We start from the raw sequence: 12,444 nt of genomic DNA on the forward strand, positions 1-12,444 counted from the left end.
GAATCTGATTTTTATTTCACATTATTTTTATATTTTTTCATTCGCTCCTATATTATGTGACTTTTTAGAACTCGTCTAAGGAATGTGCGCGGCACAAAGTTCAAGATGCAGAATTCGTTTAGTATTATTTTTATTTCAAATTACAATCAATCATTTCTTACTTAATTAATTAAATATTATATATTCTCTCATTAATTCAAATAGTAAACTTGATGATTAATTACAAAATAAATTATGAACTTTAGCGTGTTTTTAATTCTAACACAATTTTCAATCCAACTTTTGTTAATTTAAAATACGCATTACTAATTTTTTACAATTTATAACACACATAATAATTTTCTAATTACAAAACGCTGATGTAGATACCATATATATTTTCGAAAAATCATGAAGTAGTTTAATTATCACCAACTCTAGCTAGTTCATCAACATATCTACATATATAGAACTCTTTTATTGTTACAAATTAGTCCTAGAAATTAAAGAAAAATTACAATAGATTAAGCTAATTAATCAAGACTCTACAAATAATCAATCAATTACAACTTCTTGATGCAGCCTCTTCTTCCCACTAAGAGCAACTCCAAAAAGTTTAACTTCACTATTCGAATCCTCCTCACTTTGATGTTGATCTTGATCACATGAAGATCCCATTAATTCTGTAATAATCTTATTATTGTAATAATTACTATAATTAGGCATAGAATTAGTAGGTTTTACATGGTTTTGAATGAAGTAGATAATATCATTGTATAGGCTTTTCATGTGAGAAAGTTCTGATAATAACATGTAATTTTTCTGTCTTAATTTTTGATTATCTTCTGAAAGTGATCTTAAGATATGATCATGAGTAGCGGGTTTTGGAGATTGAAATGGAATATTTTGATTAATATTCCAAATAAAAGTTTCTTCTGGTTGGTGATATATTTGGTGATGATTTGAGGTTTTTCTTCTGTGGATTTCTGATAATAAATGTCTTGCACCTTTTCTAAAATATTCATTTGCAAATTCCCATCTATCTGTGACTATTTTCTTGAATCCCTGCAAATTATTTAATAAAATATACAAATCAAATACAATATGAGACATTATTTGAAACTACTTAAGGAAGAAAAAACAAATCAAATACAAAAATTTAATGAAGCATTAGGGTTTTCAAGAAGCATGTTTTTTCCCCTATAAATCACGACTAAAATTCAAACTGTCTAGAGCGACTCGCGACTGTAATCAGGGGCGAAACCAAAAATATTTGAAAAAAACAAAAATTATTACATTGATCATAAAGGTGTGCAATAGAGTATTAAAAATATATAATTTATAGTATTAACTAACATATTATATTAGTTTATAAAATACAAAGGCGGGCAATCACACATCTTTATCAAAATGTAGCTTCGCCATCAAAAATTTATCGACTTATGAGTTGAAACAAAGACGTTGCTTGTTTCCGTTTCCATTTCCGTACTACATTATATTACAAATTGGATTTTTTTTTTTAATTTCCAAAAATGAAATAAATGGTAATCTCAATTTCATAGAAAGGAAATAAATATCCCACATGAAAAAAAATACATGCATATTAATATAAGAATAATCCTTTAGTTGTTGACCAAAATTTATATACTTGGAAAATCACAACTTATACTTTAGATAATTAAGGTTTTAAGATCAATGATATAATTATTAAAATATAAACTCCATTAGATCTTAATGAAAATTCAAACCAAGAGCAATACATATATAATCTAGAGAGAGAGAGAGATATCTAGAGAGAGAAAGAAGAAGCTTACATAGGTATTAAGCTGCCTAACAAAGCTTGAAAAGTTGTTATGCTTGAAGTAATTAGGAAGAAGATGAGCAGCAAATTGAGAGGGTTTCCAAACAATAAAAGTGGTATGATCATCACCCCATGACACAATATTATCAGTCTCATAATCATCCACTAGTTCATATGTTTTGCTCAAGAAAGGTGATGCAACTCCCTTTTCTGACTCCACACTAAACACCATTGTTGATGAACATCTCTCCATTAATCCAATATTTAAGCTAATTCCTAGATTGGATATTTATGTCAATATTCTCTCTCTAACTCTCTCTCTCTCTAGATTATAATTTTCTTGCTTTTTGAAATAGAAACATATATGACAATGTCACTAAAATAATAAGTTATTCTCTCTTTTTTACTTTTCTTACTGTTGTTTATAGCTTTAAGAACCATATGACCCATATGTCAGTATTTATAATTAATGTTTTTACTTTTTGCTAATATTTATAATTAATAATAGTATAAAAGTTACTACTACTTTTCAAGACACATATAAAACGATAAAGTGTTATTTTCATTTAGGTGAGATGGCGAGTTCAAACAATATATGACCGTATATGTAGTCGTTTAAAATTTAGAATTAAAGCTTTTTTCTCGTAAAAGAATACACAGCTCAAATAGAGATTAGCGTAAATATGAAAAGTTTAAATATGTCGTCTTATAATCGCCGCCTAGAACACCGTATATATATGCTATGCATGTACTTGAAAATTCTATTGATGGAAGAGGTTTTGATAGTATAGTAAGCGCCTTATTAAATCAAAAATTTATATTTTAGGAAATAAAAAGTAAATATATTATTATGCATTGAGACTAAAAAATATAAGAGTAATCAGAGAAACATGTGATGAAGAGATGATTCCAAACTTTTTTTCTACTCCCAAAGACAGACATTATATTCTTCTCAAGAACTGAAGTTTGGAAGCTTGTGATTGCTACACATAAATATTTCTTTCTAGCTATGATCCAGGAAAAAGTTACAGTATTCAATCAATTGGACACTTGTTGAATTATGCATTAAAATATTCAGACACTGATAAACTTTCTTTTTATTTATGTATGACAGTGTTGAACAGATCACACTTTTATTTTATGCTCTCATGTAACTGTGTCTTCCCAGTAAACAAACAGTGATGACTCACTGCATTGGGTTACTTAACTATACATGGTTATTAAAAAAAAAAAAAACTATTGCGGATATAGGTTTTTATATTTTAGTAATTAACATTTCATTTGTTACAGTTTGATAAAAGTTGTTACGACGGAAAATTATTCATTCTTTTTCCATAAAATTTTGCTTGCATGGCAAAATAAACTTGTTTACTAATCCAAAATTTTCATATAAGAACGACACATTAGCAAAAATACAGAAAACAAATGATATGTTGAGAATCATTCCATTGAAAAATAAAACGATATACGGAGGATCATATGTTAATAAAAATAACTTGAAAGATTATGCCATTATAAGTTTTATTTGTCATGTAGACAAAAATTCATCTTAAATGAATGTAGAACCTTTTTTGTAATGAAAATAAAAATTAAATTACTAAAATATAATAAATGAAATATGAATTACCAAAACATAAAAAATCTGTAATTTGATAACTGTAAAATATCTTAACCCTAACTATGCAGCTACAAGATTATTTTTCCTCAAATATTACTACTATCTATTTCTTCATCTTCTCTATTTTTTATATGTATAATGTTAAAAGGAGTCTTATTTTAGGTCAAATTTTGTTTATTCAGAAATTCGCCAGCCAAGTAATATTGTGATACATGAATGCATGGATTATGCATAAAAATGAAAGTGAGGAGGAACATTCGTGAACCTTTATGGATTAATTAGTTTGAGAATTCCAAGGCATGCCCGTGAATATATGCTGAAAATAATGAATAATCTATACTACTCTGAAAAAGTTAAATCACTTATTTTATGCAATTCGATATTTCAAACAAGGTTTATTTTTTTATTTTTTTTAGTTTCTTATAAAATCCTAAGAATTACAATTCGGCATTTTTGGATGTCCGTGTGGTGGTTCTTCATTTAAAAAGTCGATCAGAATAAGTGTGTCGTTAGAGATTGAATTTTTTTTTTGCTCTCATATATAAAGTAAGTTTATAGATTTAACTTTTACAGTTTGAATTTTTACTCCAAACGATCATTTACTATAGATCTAAGAATTTTTTTTATTATAAATTTATAAATTTATAAATTTTGTGTCCATTTAGTTAGATTTTTTGCGTTTTTACCGACACATTAAATTGTTAAATAGCCTCATATACTACAATTTTTTAGTCCGATTTAGTAGTTACATTTGAGACTCTTAGTTGAATTTTAATATATAGATGAAGCTATCTTCTGCTAAAAAAACCATTTATAAAGATGCTTCATTATTATAAATTGTTTTCTATTTAAGATAAAAAAAATACATTAAAAAATGCTCCATCTTAGAAGCTTTATTTCTATTTTAAAATAACTTTCATTGAAATTTTCTTTTTTAATTCATTTTTAAATTCAAAATAAATTTTACAAACAATTTTACCGTCATTAATAAAAAATAAAGTAGATAAAAACATTAGTATAAATGTTTCTTAACCTCTGCGTAGAATCAAATGAAATTTTTAAAATAGAATAAAGATAATACTACTTTTTATATAGAAATCCGTTTAATATCCGGAGCTTTTTATTGTCCTAATAAATTCAGGAATAATTATATAATGCAACGGTTGCGCCACGTCATTCGTGCAACAAACCAATGAGGCGTTAGGCATGTGCAAATATTTAATGATAAAAAAATAAACAATAAATAAAGATTCCTTATCGCAAATGATTATTGGCTTGTTGTAAAAATGACGTGACACATTCTTAATTCAAATTTCCATATATAATCCTTTAAGATAACAAAGCTCTTTCATAAACTTTTTACGATTATTTCATATTAAGAATTTAAATTTGAATAATCCAATTAAAAAGGAAAGAATATTTATTTTTGAGACCAATATTTCATATTCCACTCATTTCTATTCCTTTTTATTTTTGTGTTGATTGAAGGTGATGTATCAATGTGAGGAAATAGTATACCATTCATTCATTCTTCTTATTCTTCTCCTCTCACTTCTCATCATTTCTTTTTATTTCAATTTATAATTCCTAAATAATTGTGAATTCCAAAAATTTAATTGTAAGATAATTGGAGGGTTTTCTTTTTCCTTGTCAATGACAAAAGCATACATATATATAATTAGGTCAAAATTGCTATCCTTTTCTATTTTTTCTTAATATTTTAATTTATTTAACTATAAGAGAGTTTTATTTATCTAATAATACCTAAATGTTAGTAAAAAATAATTATGTTTTAAAGGCCTATTCCTAAATTTGAATAATTAGTAAGGAAGATTCTATTCCAAAACAAAGCTATCTTATAGATTCATCACATGATCTTTCTCTTTCTCCATGTGATCCAATATTTTGCCTTTTTAATATTACAAAGAAAAATATAAAAAATGCATAAATAGGGTTAGCCCTTTGTCTCATTTAGCACAAATCTAAATGCATATCATGTGAAAATTAGCAGTCTTCGATTTGATTATTAAAAAAAATACAAAAACAGTGCATTTGGTGCATAATGCACCAACTTTTTGCATAATCATTTTATGAATTTGGCTATAATGTGTGTATACCAATAATTATCATATATATAAATTGTGTTTAAAGTGATAATAAATTATCTGAACATTATAATAAAAGGTAAAATAATTATTAACCTCAAATATTATCAAGAAAATGATACAATATGACAATTTTAATCTCAAATAATACTATAAGAAGTATAGGCAATAATATGATACTATTAGGAATTTTGAGAGGGCATGAATGCAGCAAAAAAGAAAGAAAAAGGAAAAAGAAAAGCCACCACTCAATCTTAGGTGAATCATGAAAATGCACATGCAAAAGATCTAAGGAACTTTTTTAACATATATAATGTATTTATGTTCCCTAAAAGAAATTGGATTTGAATTTTTGTTTTGGTTTTTGGCATAATTACCTCTCATGTGATATTGTCTCTGAATAGTATCACTAAAGAAAGGATCATAATTACCAATGACTTATAGCTCAACTGTTATAAGCGCTGGACAGTAAACTGTTAAGGTCGTGGGTTCAATTTTTTTCACAAGCGCTTCCTCTTTCCAATTATAAAAAAAAAAGATCATAATTGAATAATATACATATGAAAGTAAAGAAAGGATCATAGCATATTATGATTGATTTTCTAATGATAAAAGTTACAACATATACTAAAAGTGGAATCCAATCAATATTCCACATTTATGGTATATTCAAAGCCTTAATATCTTCAAGTGTTGAATATTACTATCTTTTTCTTAATTTAGTTAAAAATTATTATCTTTTATATTTTTAAAATTTATCATTTTCTTTTTTCTTTTTAAATTTTATTTAACAAAAATATCCTCGTAAGAGAATTAAGAGTTATCTAATACAAAATATCATTAGCATAATGATAATAAAAATATAAAAAGAATTAATTTCAAATAAATTTTAAACTTTAGTGTACTTTATAATTAGAATATAATTTTTGTAATTTGGTAATTTAGAATACAAACTATCAATTTTTTTATAAAATAAAAATTGATGTGTATATCATAATATACTTATTCAGCATCCACAATTAATGTTCTTTTATCAAAAATTATTTGATATTTCGGATTATAAAAAAATAATTCAAATTTAAATTATCAAAACCGAGAATTAAAAATAGAATTGCTTATGATTTGATTGCATTGCAATTATCTTTTAAATATTTCTGTTTTATACTAATAATCTTGTGAATTGTAGTGAAATAATTATAATTATTTCTGTTTTAAACTTGAAGCATCAAGCCTTAAATCCGCAAATAATGCCTTTTTTCATGGCGCTCAATTAAGTGAATATCAGAGCTTTAATTTAATAACTCTCCGATTGAATTGTAAAATCGCTCGATACTTGAAACTCCTACCTTCCAGAACTTTCGCTTCAATATGAATACAAAAAGTTAGATTAATACAACGAAAACACACATCAAGCCTATTAAAGAAGTCAATCAAAAATCTTCTACTATTTAGGTTGAGGATCCTAATCCGATCAAGGACCAACTATTTCCTTGATCGGGCTAATGGATCTTCAAACCTATTCAATAAAAAGAACACCTCCATATATAGAGTTTGGAGAAATTAAACCGCTAGTTGAAAACTAAAAAAGGAGAAAAATGCAAAAAAGAATACTATTAATAGAAGAAAAAATCTCACTAAAAAATTGGAGAAAAACCATTTGTAAAACTATATAGAAGTTTTTTTTTAATCAAGAGAACCGTCTCTTTTAATATAAGCTCCTTAAACTATCCCAAGTAGGAGGATCTTCTATAAAAAACGATTTTTTTTTATAATTGGAAAGGGGGGGAGCGCTTGTGGGAGGATTTGAACACACGACTTTGGCATTTGATGCCCAGCACTTATATCATTTGAGTTACAGCTCGTTGGTAAAACCAAATTTTATTGAAAAGGACAAAAAAAGAGTTATTTATTACTAGAAAAAAAAACAAAGACTAAAGGGTTGGAAGAGGTGGCTTCCGAATAAAAGGGCAAAACTACCTCCTCAAAATTACCGTATTAGTTTTATATTTTTAGAGAGAAAGGGAGAATTTTTGTTAAGAGATAAACTAACTTTTCCTTATTATATTAATTACGATTGGTCTGTTCAGTAGACTAACCTCATAATATAATAAAAATGAAATTAATACCAAATATTTAAGGTTAGGCATAATAAATTAATTAAAGAAACGAATTGAATTGAATTCAACCACTTAAATCATAAACCGATAAATTCTTCAACTTTTTCGGCTCAACAATGTATTCAGTTTTAAAAAGATACTTTGTCCTAAAATATAACCATATTGAATCAGTGTACGAGTTATTCAAAATTGACACAAATTTTTTTAAAGTCGATTCAATATTAAAAGAGATAATTTTTTTTCGAATTATTCGAGCCAATTGACGAGCTCAATATCAAAATATTTCTCTCGACATACTTACGAGTCTAGTCAATTTTAAATTATCTTAATTCATCTTTTTATAATTATATATTTATCTATATTAATATTTTTTTAAATCAACTTAATATTAATCTAGATTTTTAAATAAATATTAAATATTAAATTCGAACTCAAACTCAAACTCCCACTATAAAACACAATTGAGTTTTGAATTTTGGGTTTCTAATTTTAAAAACAAGTCCATGAGGAGCTCCCCGTTACACTCACTAGTACTAAAAGTACAAAAAAAAAATAGAAATAAAAATTTAAAATCTCTTAAAAATTAAAATTTATTACATGGAAATGGAACGATTCTCACCACAAACTTCAAATACCCAATTAGAAATGAAATTACTTCGCAGATTCAAACCCAGTTCGTATTCATTTTGTAATCTGAAACCCTTTAGCACAAATTCAGCTTCTGTAAGTTCAATTCTTGGTTTGAAATCAATAACTGTATGCAGTACCAGAATTAGCGGTAAACCTAGTAGTTCAAGAATCAGTGGATTGAAGGTTAAAGATAAAGTTAGTGAAGCTGAATTTGCAAGACAGTTGAAGGAGAATTGGCTTCATTCTCTATCTTGCCCTTTTAATTCTGTTAATAATCCAACTGAAGTTTCCAATTTTAATGGGGATTTGGACCCGGGAAGTAATGTGGGTTCTAATTGGGTTATTGGTGTTGACCCGGATCTTTCTGGTGCTCTTGCTTTATTGAAATTTGATGATTCGGGTTGTTCTGCTCAGGTAATTTTTAATTTTTTTGAATTTTAGTTACTAATTTGCTTGTTTGTAATTCTAAATTAGGTAGCACGGACACGGAAAATGGGACACTTGGACACGGACGCGTTGAACGGTTTTATTTTAAGGTTTTCTTTAACCTAAGTGTCTGAAATGCTTCTGAAATGGGGCATGTCGATTGAATGAAGTGTCCGTGCTACCTGTGTTTTGACCTTGTTTTTGTTTCTTGTAATTTAAATTGAGATTTAGATGAATAATTGTGTGAACAATTTTGGGTTGTTTAGAATTAAGAGCATGAATTAATGAAGTTTTGTGTTCATGTTGTTGAGTTTTTTTTTTCTTATGACTAGCTTCCTTGCAGGTATTTGATTCGCCTCACTTGAAAATAATGGTTGGCAACAAAATTCGAAAGCGTTTAGATGTTAAGTCTATTGTTCAGTTGCTACGCAGTTTTGATGCTCCAGTTGGTATGCTGATTTTTCTTTTCTTTTTTCTTTTTAATAGTTTAGTAAAAATGGTTTATTTTGAAAAGTTAGGTTGATTAAATCCCAAGTGCATTACCTTGCATGATTACATTTTGTGTTTATCTTGTTTGTGGTGTATCCAAATCACTTGCATTGTTCTATCAAAGTTGCGAAGTAGTTTGTTTTCTTTTTCGTATTTCTTTTTATTTAGCTACATTGCGAGGAAACATTAGCAAACATCATCTTCGATTATTAGAGAGAGTATCAATGGACATTGAGTGAGTGCTAGATGAAAGTAATTTCATGGAGGGGTAAGGAAAATGTGGAATTAGAATTGCAATGGTTTTTGAATGAAACTCAATGATTATAACCGCGAATGGTAAGATTTAATCTGGAAAACATACGGTTCTGAAAGATCATATATCTAAGACAAACTGTGATCATTCAGGATCTTACAGTAGAATTTCTTCCATATCTGGATTTTAGTTTTTATATTAGCCTATGCACATTTTTCAGTTTTGGTGATTTTGAAATATGTCCATCTTTACTTATTCATCAGATAAGTTTATTAATTGTGTTAGTTGATATATTTGTGTCTTTATCATGTACTCTGCAACTGTACACAATTTATTTCTTCAACTGCTCTGTGTTCTTTAATTTTTCACATGAACGTACTTTCTCCTTTCAGGAACTACTGCATACATTGAGCAATCAACCCCATTTCCACAAGACGGGAAACAGGTTAGTTGGCATCTTTTGATGGCAGTGTGGTGGCATTTTGTGGTTCATTAGTAACAATGACATTTTTAATAATGTTGGGAAAAACAAAATCTTGGTAGCGAGAAGTAGTTAGATTATACATGTGTTATGAAGTCACGTATCTTTTCTACATTAATTATAGAATCTTAAATAAATCCTAATCATAAATGTTGCTTCCTTTTGTTGAATAATTATCTTGAAAAATTTCTCTTTCCTCTAGCAAAGTTTGTTCTATTGAATGTCTTTACGTTTTTTGTAGTTTAACTGTAGTTGTTTTGAGTTCTTACTGAAGATGAAAACAGAAGCTTACTATAATTAAATTGCTTTTACGAAGGGATGGTGGAGTGGAGGATTTGGTTATGGATTATGGATTGGCATGTTAGTGGCCTCCGGTTTTTCTGTAATTCCAGTAGCATCTCTAGCATGGAAGAATGAATATGAACTCGCAGGAAGCGAAACTACCAAGGTTAGCATATTTATTTATTCATTTATTAGTTTCTGTCATCAAACGACTCTGGACATACAACTGTTTTTATAACAACAGCATGGAAAAATTTATTCTTCCTTAACGGATTTTTTACTAATTTTTTTTATCTTTATGCAATTGGCATTATATTTTGACAGGACGATAGTAGAAGGGTTGCATCAACATTGTTTCCATCATTGAGCTCCTCAATGCAAAGGAAAAAGGATCATGGTTATTTCTGTCTCTTTACCTCTTTAATATACCTTCATTTCTATAAGATTGGGGAGATGCTCTTCACAATCCAATGAATAGTAAAGACCAATTTATTGTCTAGGAATGAAGAATCTTCCCTCTTGTTTTTATCCTGCCAGTCAGCTGTCAATTCTTAGCATCACCTTGTTACTTTCTGAATTTTCTAGAGTCTCCTTCTCTCTCTCATAGTCACACGTACGGATGTGCAAAAATTGTACCAAATTTACAAGGATTTTTGAACTATTTTAAACCAAATTCAACCACAAACTTCAGTTTGGTCCAGTTCGTACCAAAAGTGAACTGAAATTATTATACCAACCAAATAAAAAGATTATTTTTTTAAATGTCAAACCAAACTGAACCGAGTTTGTTTTTTGCACCCCTATATGCAAGCACCACTTATACCAGCTCAATGGAAATCTTTGAATTTTTTGATCCATTTTTATTTAGCATTCACTACAATTGATCACTTTATGGTTGCAGGAAGAGCCGAGGCTTTACTAATTGCTGCATATGGCAAAGGCCTGAAGTTGAAGTCTGAGGTGCCACAAATTCCAGAGGAATTGTCATAAATATGGAAGATTGATTACTTGGTAGGCAGCCCATTATTATTCCAACAGATGCATTGCCAAGAAATCAAACATACATATCAAGAACGATCAAATTCATACAATACAATATAATCACCAAATATAGTTTTGGTGGTAAACAATCAACATGATAAAACAGTCATGTTGATATGACAACATGGAGTACTAAATTAAGGTAATAGTAAGTAAAAGACCGATTGATGGCTCTTATTCGGAGTGTTGAGTTTGCGGGAAAGCATCCTTTTGTGTTTTCTTGGTGTTGGCATCCTTTTGTTTTTTCTTGGTGTTGGCCTTTCCATGCTTATCTGCAGGTTGATGGGCATGGTGAAGATGAGAGATGTCCAAATGAACACCAGGGTCATGGGTGCTGTAGCTGCTACCAAGCATCATAGAGTTGTTCACTGCTTGGAAGTTGCTATTGACGTAGGTAGCCAACGGTTCTGATTCCGAAGCTGCCCGTTGTTGGTTGTCAGTGCCAATCTGATCATCCAACTCGGTCCGCATTGTTGCTCCCATGTTTGTTCCAGCTAGGGTGACCATTCTTATGCCGGCTTCGTCGTCCCCAGGCTTGTGAAAATCCCCAACTCGAGATGTAATTGTGTTGACCATGTGTCGGACTTCACGATCAAATGGATTTTGGCCCTTGGCTCCATCAGATTTTGCTGTTTCAGGAAGCATGCTTGCCGAATGAAAGAAGTTGGGTATTCGGTATTGCAATTTAACAAGAGATTATGATGGCCTGGGAATATTTAAAAGTAAACAGAATAACTTGGATTATAAGGCAGGCATTTTTGCTTTCATCAATCTTTAATCTCCTTTTCTTTTTGCACAATTAACTCCAACATGATACGAAAGTAAAATTACAATTTAAGTTAGAATTATTCGCAGAAGTTCATATTTATCAAAAAAATCTATATAAGAGTACTAGAATCAATATTTATTGGATTCATTTGATTGCACTAGAATTTATGTTAAGACATCCATTTTAAAGAGATTGTAAATAAATTTCAGTTTACTCTTGATGCAAATTGAACAACATGATCAACCCGAACCAAAAATTAAACCAAATTTACAAGCTTAATTCAATTTAAAATGTATAAAATTCTTATAAAGTTAATTTAGTTGTAAACAAAATTTAAAATTTCGAATGATTTAATTTGCACCGAATGTCTACTCCTACTGATCATTAACAAGCAAATTGCAAAAGCACAATCTATCCAGTACAAAGTTCAGGGAACTTGTACATTTATGCAAT

General features: G+C 28.8%; 3 protein-coding genes across 3 annotated transcripts; 1 reads left to right on the forward strand and 2 right to left on the reverse strand.

Moving 5' to 3' along the window:
* Nucleotides 1-404: 404 nt before the first annotated feature.
* On the reverse strand, nucleotides 405-2,138 carry LOC126688182 (heat stress transcription factor B-4d-like). The gene is made up of 2 exons (XM_050382790.2): nucleotides 1,794-2,138; nucleotides 405-1,044 (listed from the first exon to the last, which is right to left on the reverse strand). Exons 1-2 carry the CDS (start codon nucleotides 2,031-2,033, stop codon nucleotides 535-537), a joined length of 750 nt encoding a protein of 249 aa, XP_050238747.1. The 5' UTR covers nucleotides 2,034-2,138; the 3' UTR covers nucleotides 405-534.
* Nucleotides 2,139-8,128: 5,990 nt separating this feature from the next.
* Nucleotides 8,129-12,025, forward strand: LOC126686668 (Holliday junction resolvase MOC1, chloroplastic). The gene is made up of 6 exons (XM_050380814.2): nucleotides 8,129-8,664; nucleotides 9,020-9,125; nucleotides 9,811-9,863; nucleotides 10,216-10,347; nucleotides 10,506-10,578; nucleotides 11,083-12,025. Exons 1-6 carry the CDS (start codon nucleotides 8,218-8,220, stop codon nucleotides 11,169-11,171), a joined length of 900 nt encoding a protein of 299 aa, XP_050236771.1. The 5' UTR covers nucleotides 8,129-8,217; the 3' UTR covers nucleotides 11,172-12,025.
* Nucleotides 11,225-11,867, reverse strand: LOC126686670 (uncharacterized). The gene has a single exon (XM_050380816.1). The coding sequence runs from the start codon at nucleotides 11,865-11,867 to the stop codon at nucleotides 11,397-11,399; it is 471 nt and encodes a 156-aa protein (XP_050236773.1). The 3' UTR covers nucleotides 11,225-11,396.
* Nucleotides 12,026-12,444: the final 419 nt, after the last annotated feature.

This window comes from Mercurialis annua, linkage group LG6, assembly GCF_937616625.2.
Source record: "Mercurialis annua linkage group LG6, ddMerAnnu1.2, whole genome shotgun sequence".
In the NCBI taxonomy this organism is placed as follows: domain Eukaryota; kingdom Viridiplantae; phylum Streptophyta; class Magnoliopsida; order Malpighiales; family Euphorbiaceae; genus Mercurialis; species Mercurialis annua.

Coding starts and splice junctions, on each gene's coding strand:
- LOC126688182 (XM_050382790.2), bottom strand. CDS start 2,033: ATGGAGAGATGTTCATCAACAATGGTGTTTAGTGTGGAGTCAGAAAAG. Junction 1,045..1,793: donor TTAGGCAGCTTAATACCTAT/GTAAGCTTCTTC, acceptor AATAATTTGCAG/GGATTCAAGAAAATAGTCAC.
- LOC126686670 (XM_050380816.1), bottom strand. CDS start 11,867: ATGCTTCCTGAAACAGCAAAATCTGATGGAGCCAAGGGCCAAAATCCA.
- LOC126686668 (XM_050380814.2), top strand. CDS start 8,218: ATGGAAATGGAACGATTCTCACCACAAACTTCAAATACCCAATTAGAA. Junction 8,665..9,019: donor ATTCGGGTTGTTCTGCTCAG/GTAATTTTTAAT, acceptor GCTTCCTTGCAG/GTATTTGATTCGCCTCACTT. Junction 10,579..11,082: donor GCAAAGGAAAAAGGATCATG/GTTATTTCTGTC, acceptor TTATGGTTGCAG/GAAGAGCCGAGGCTTTACTA.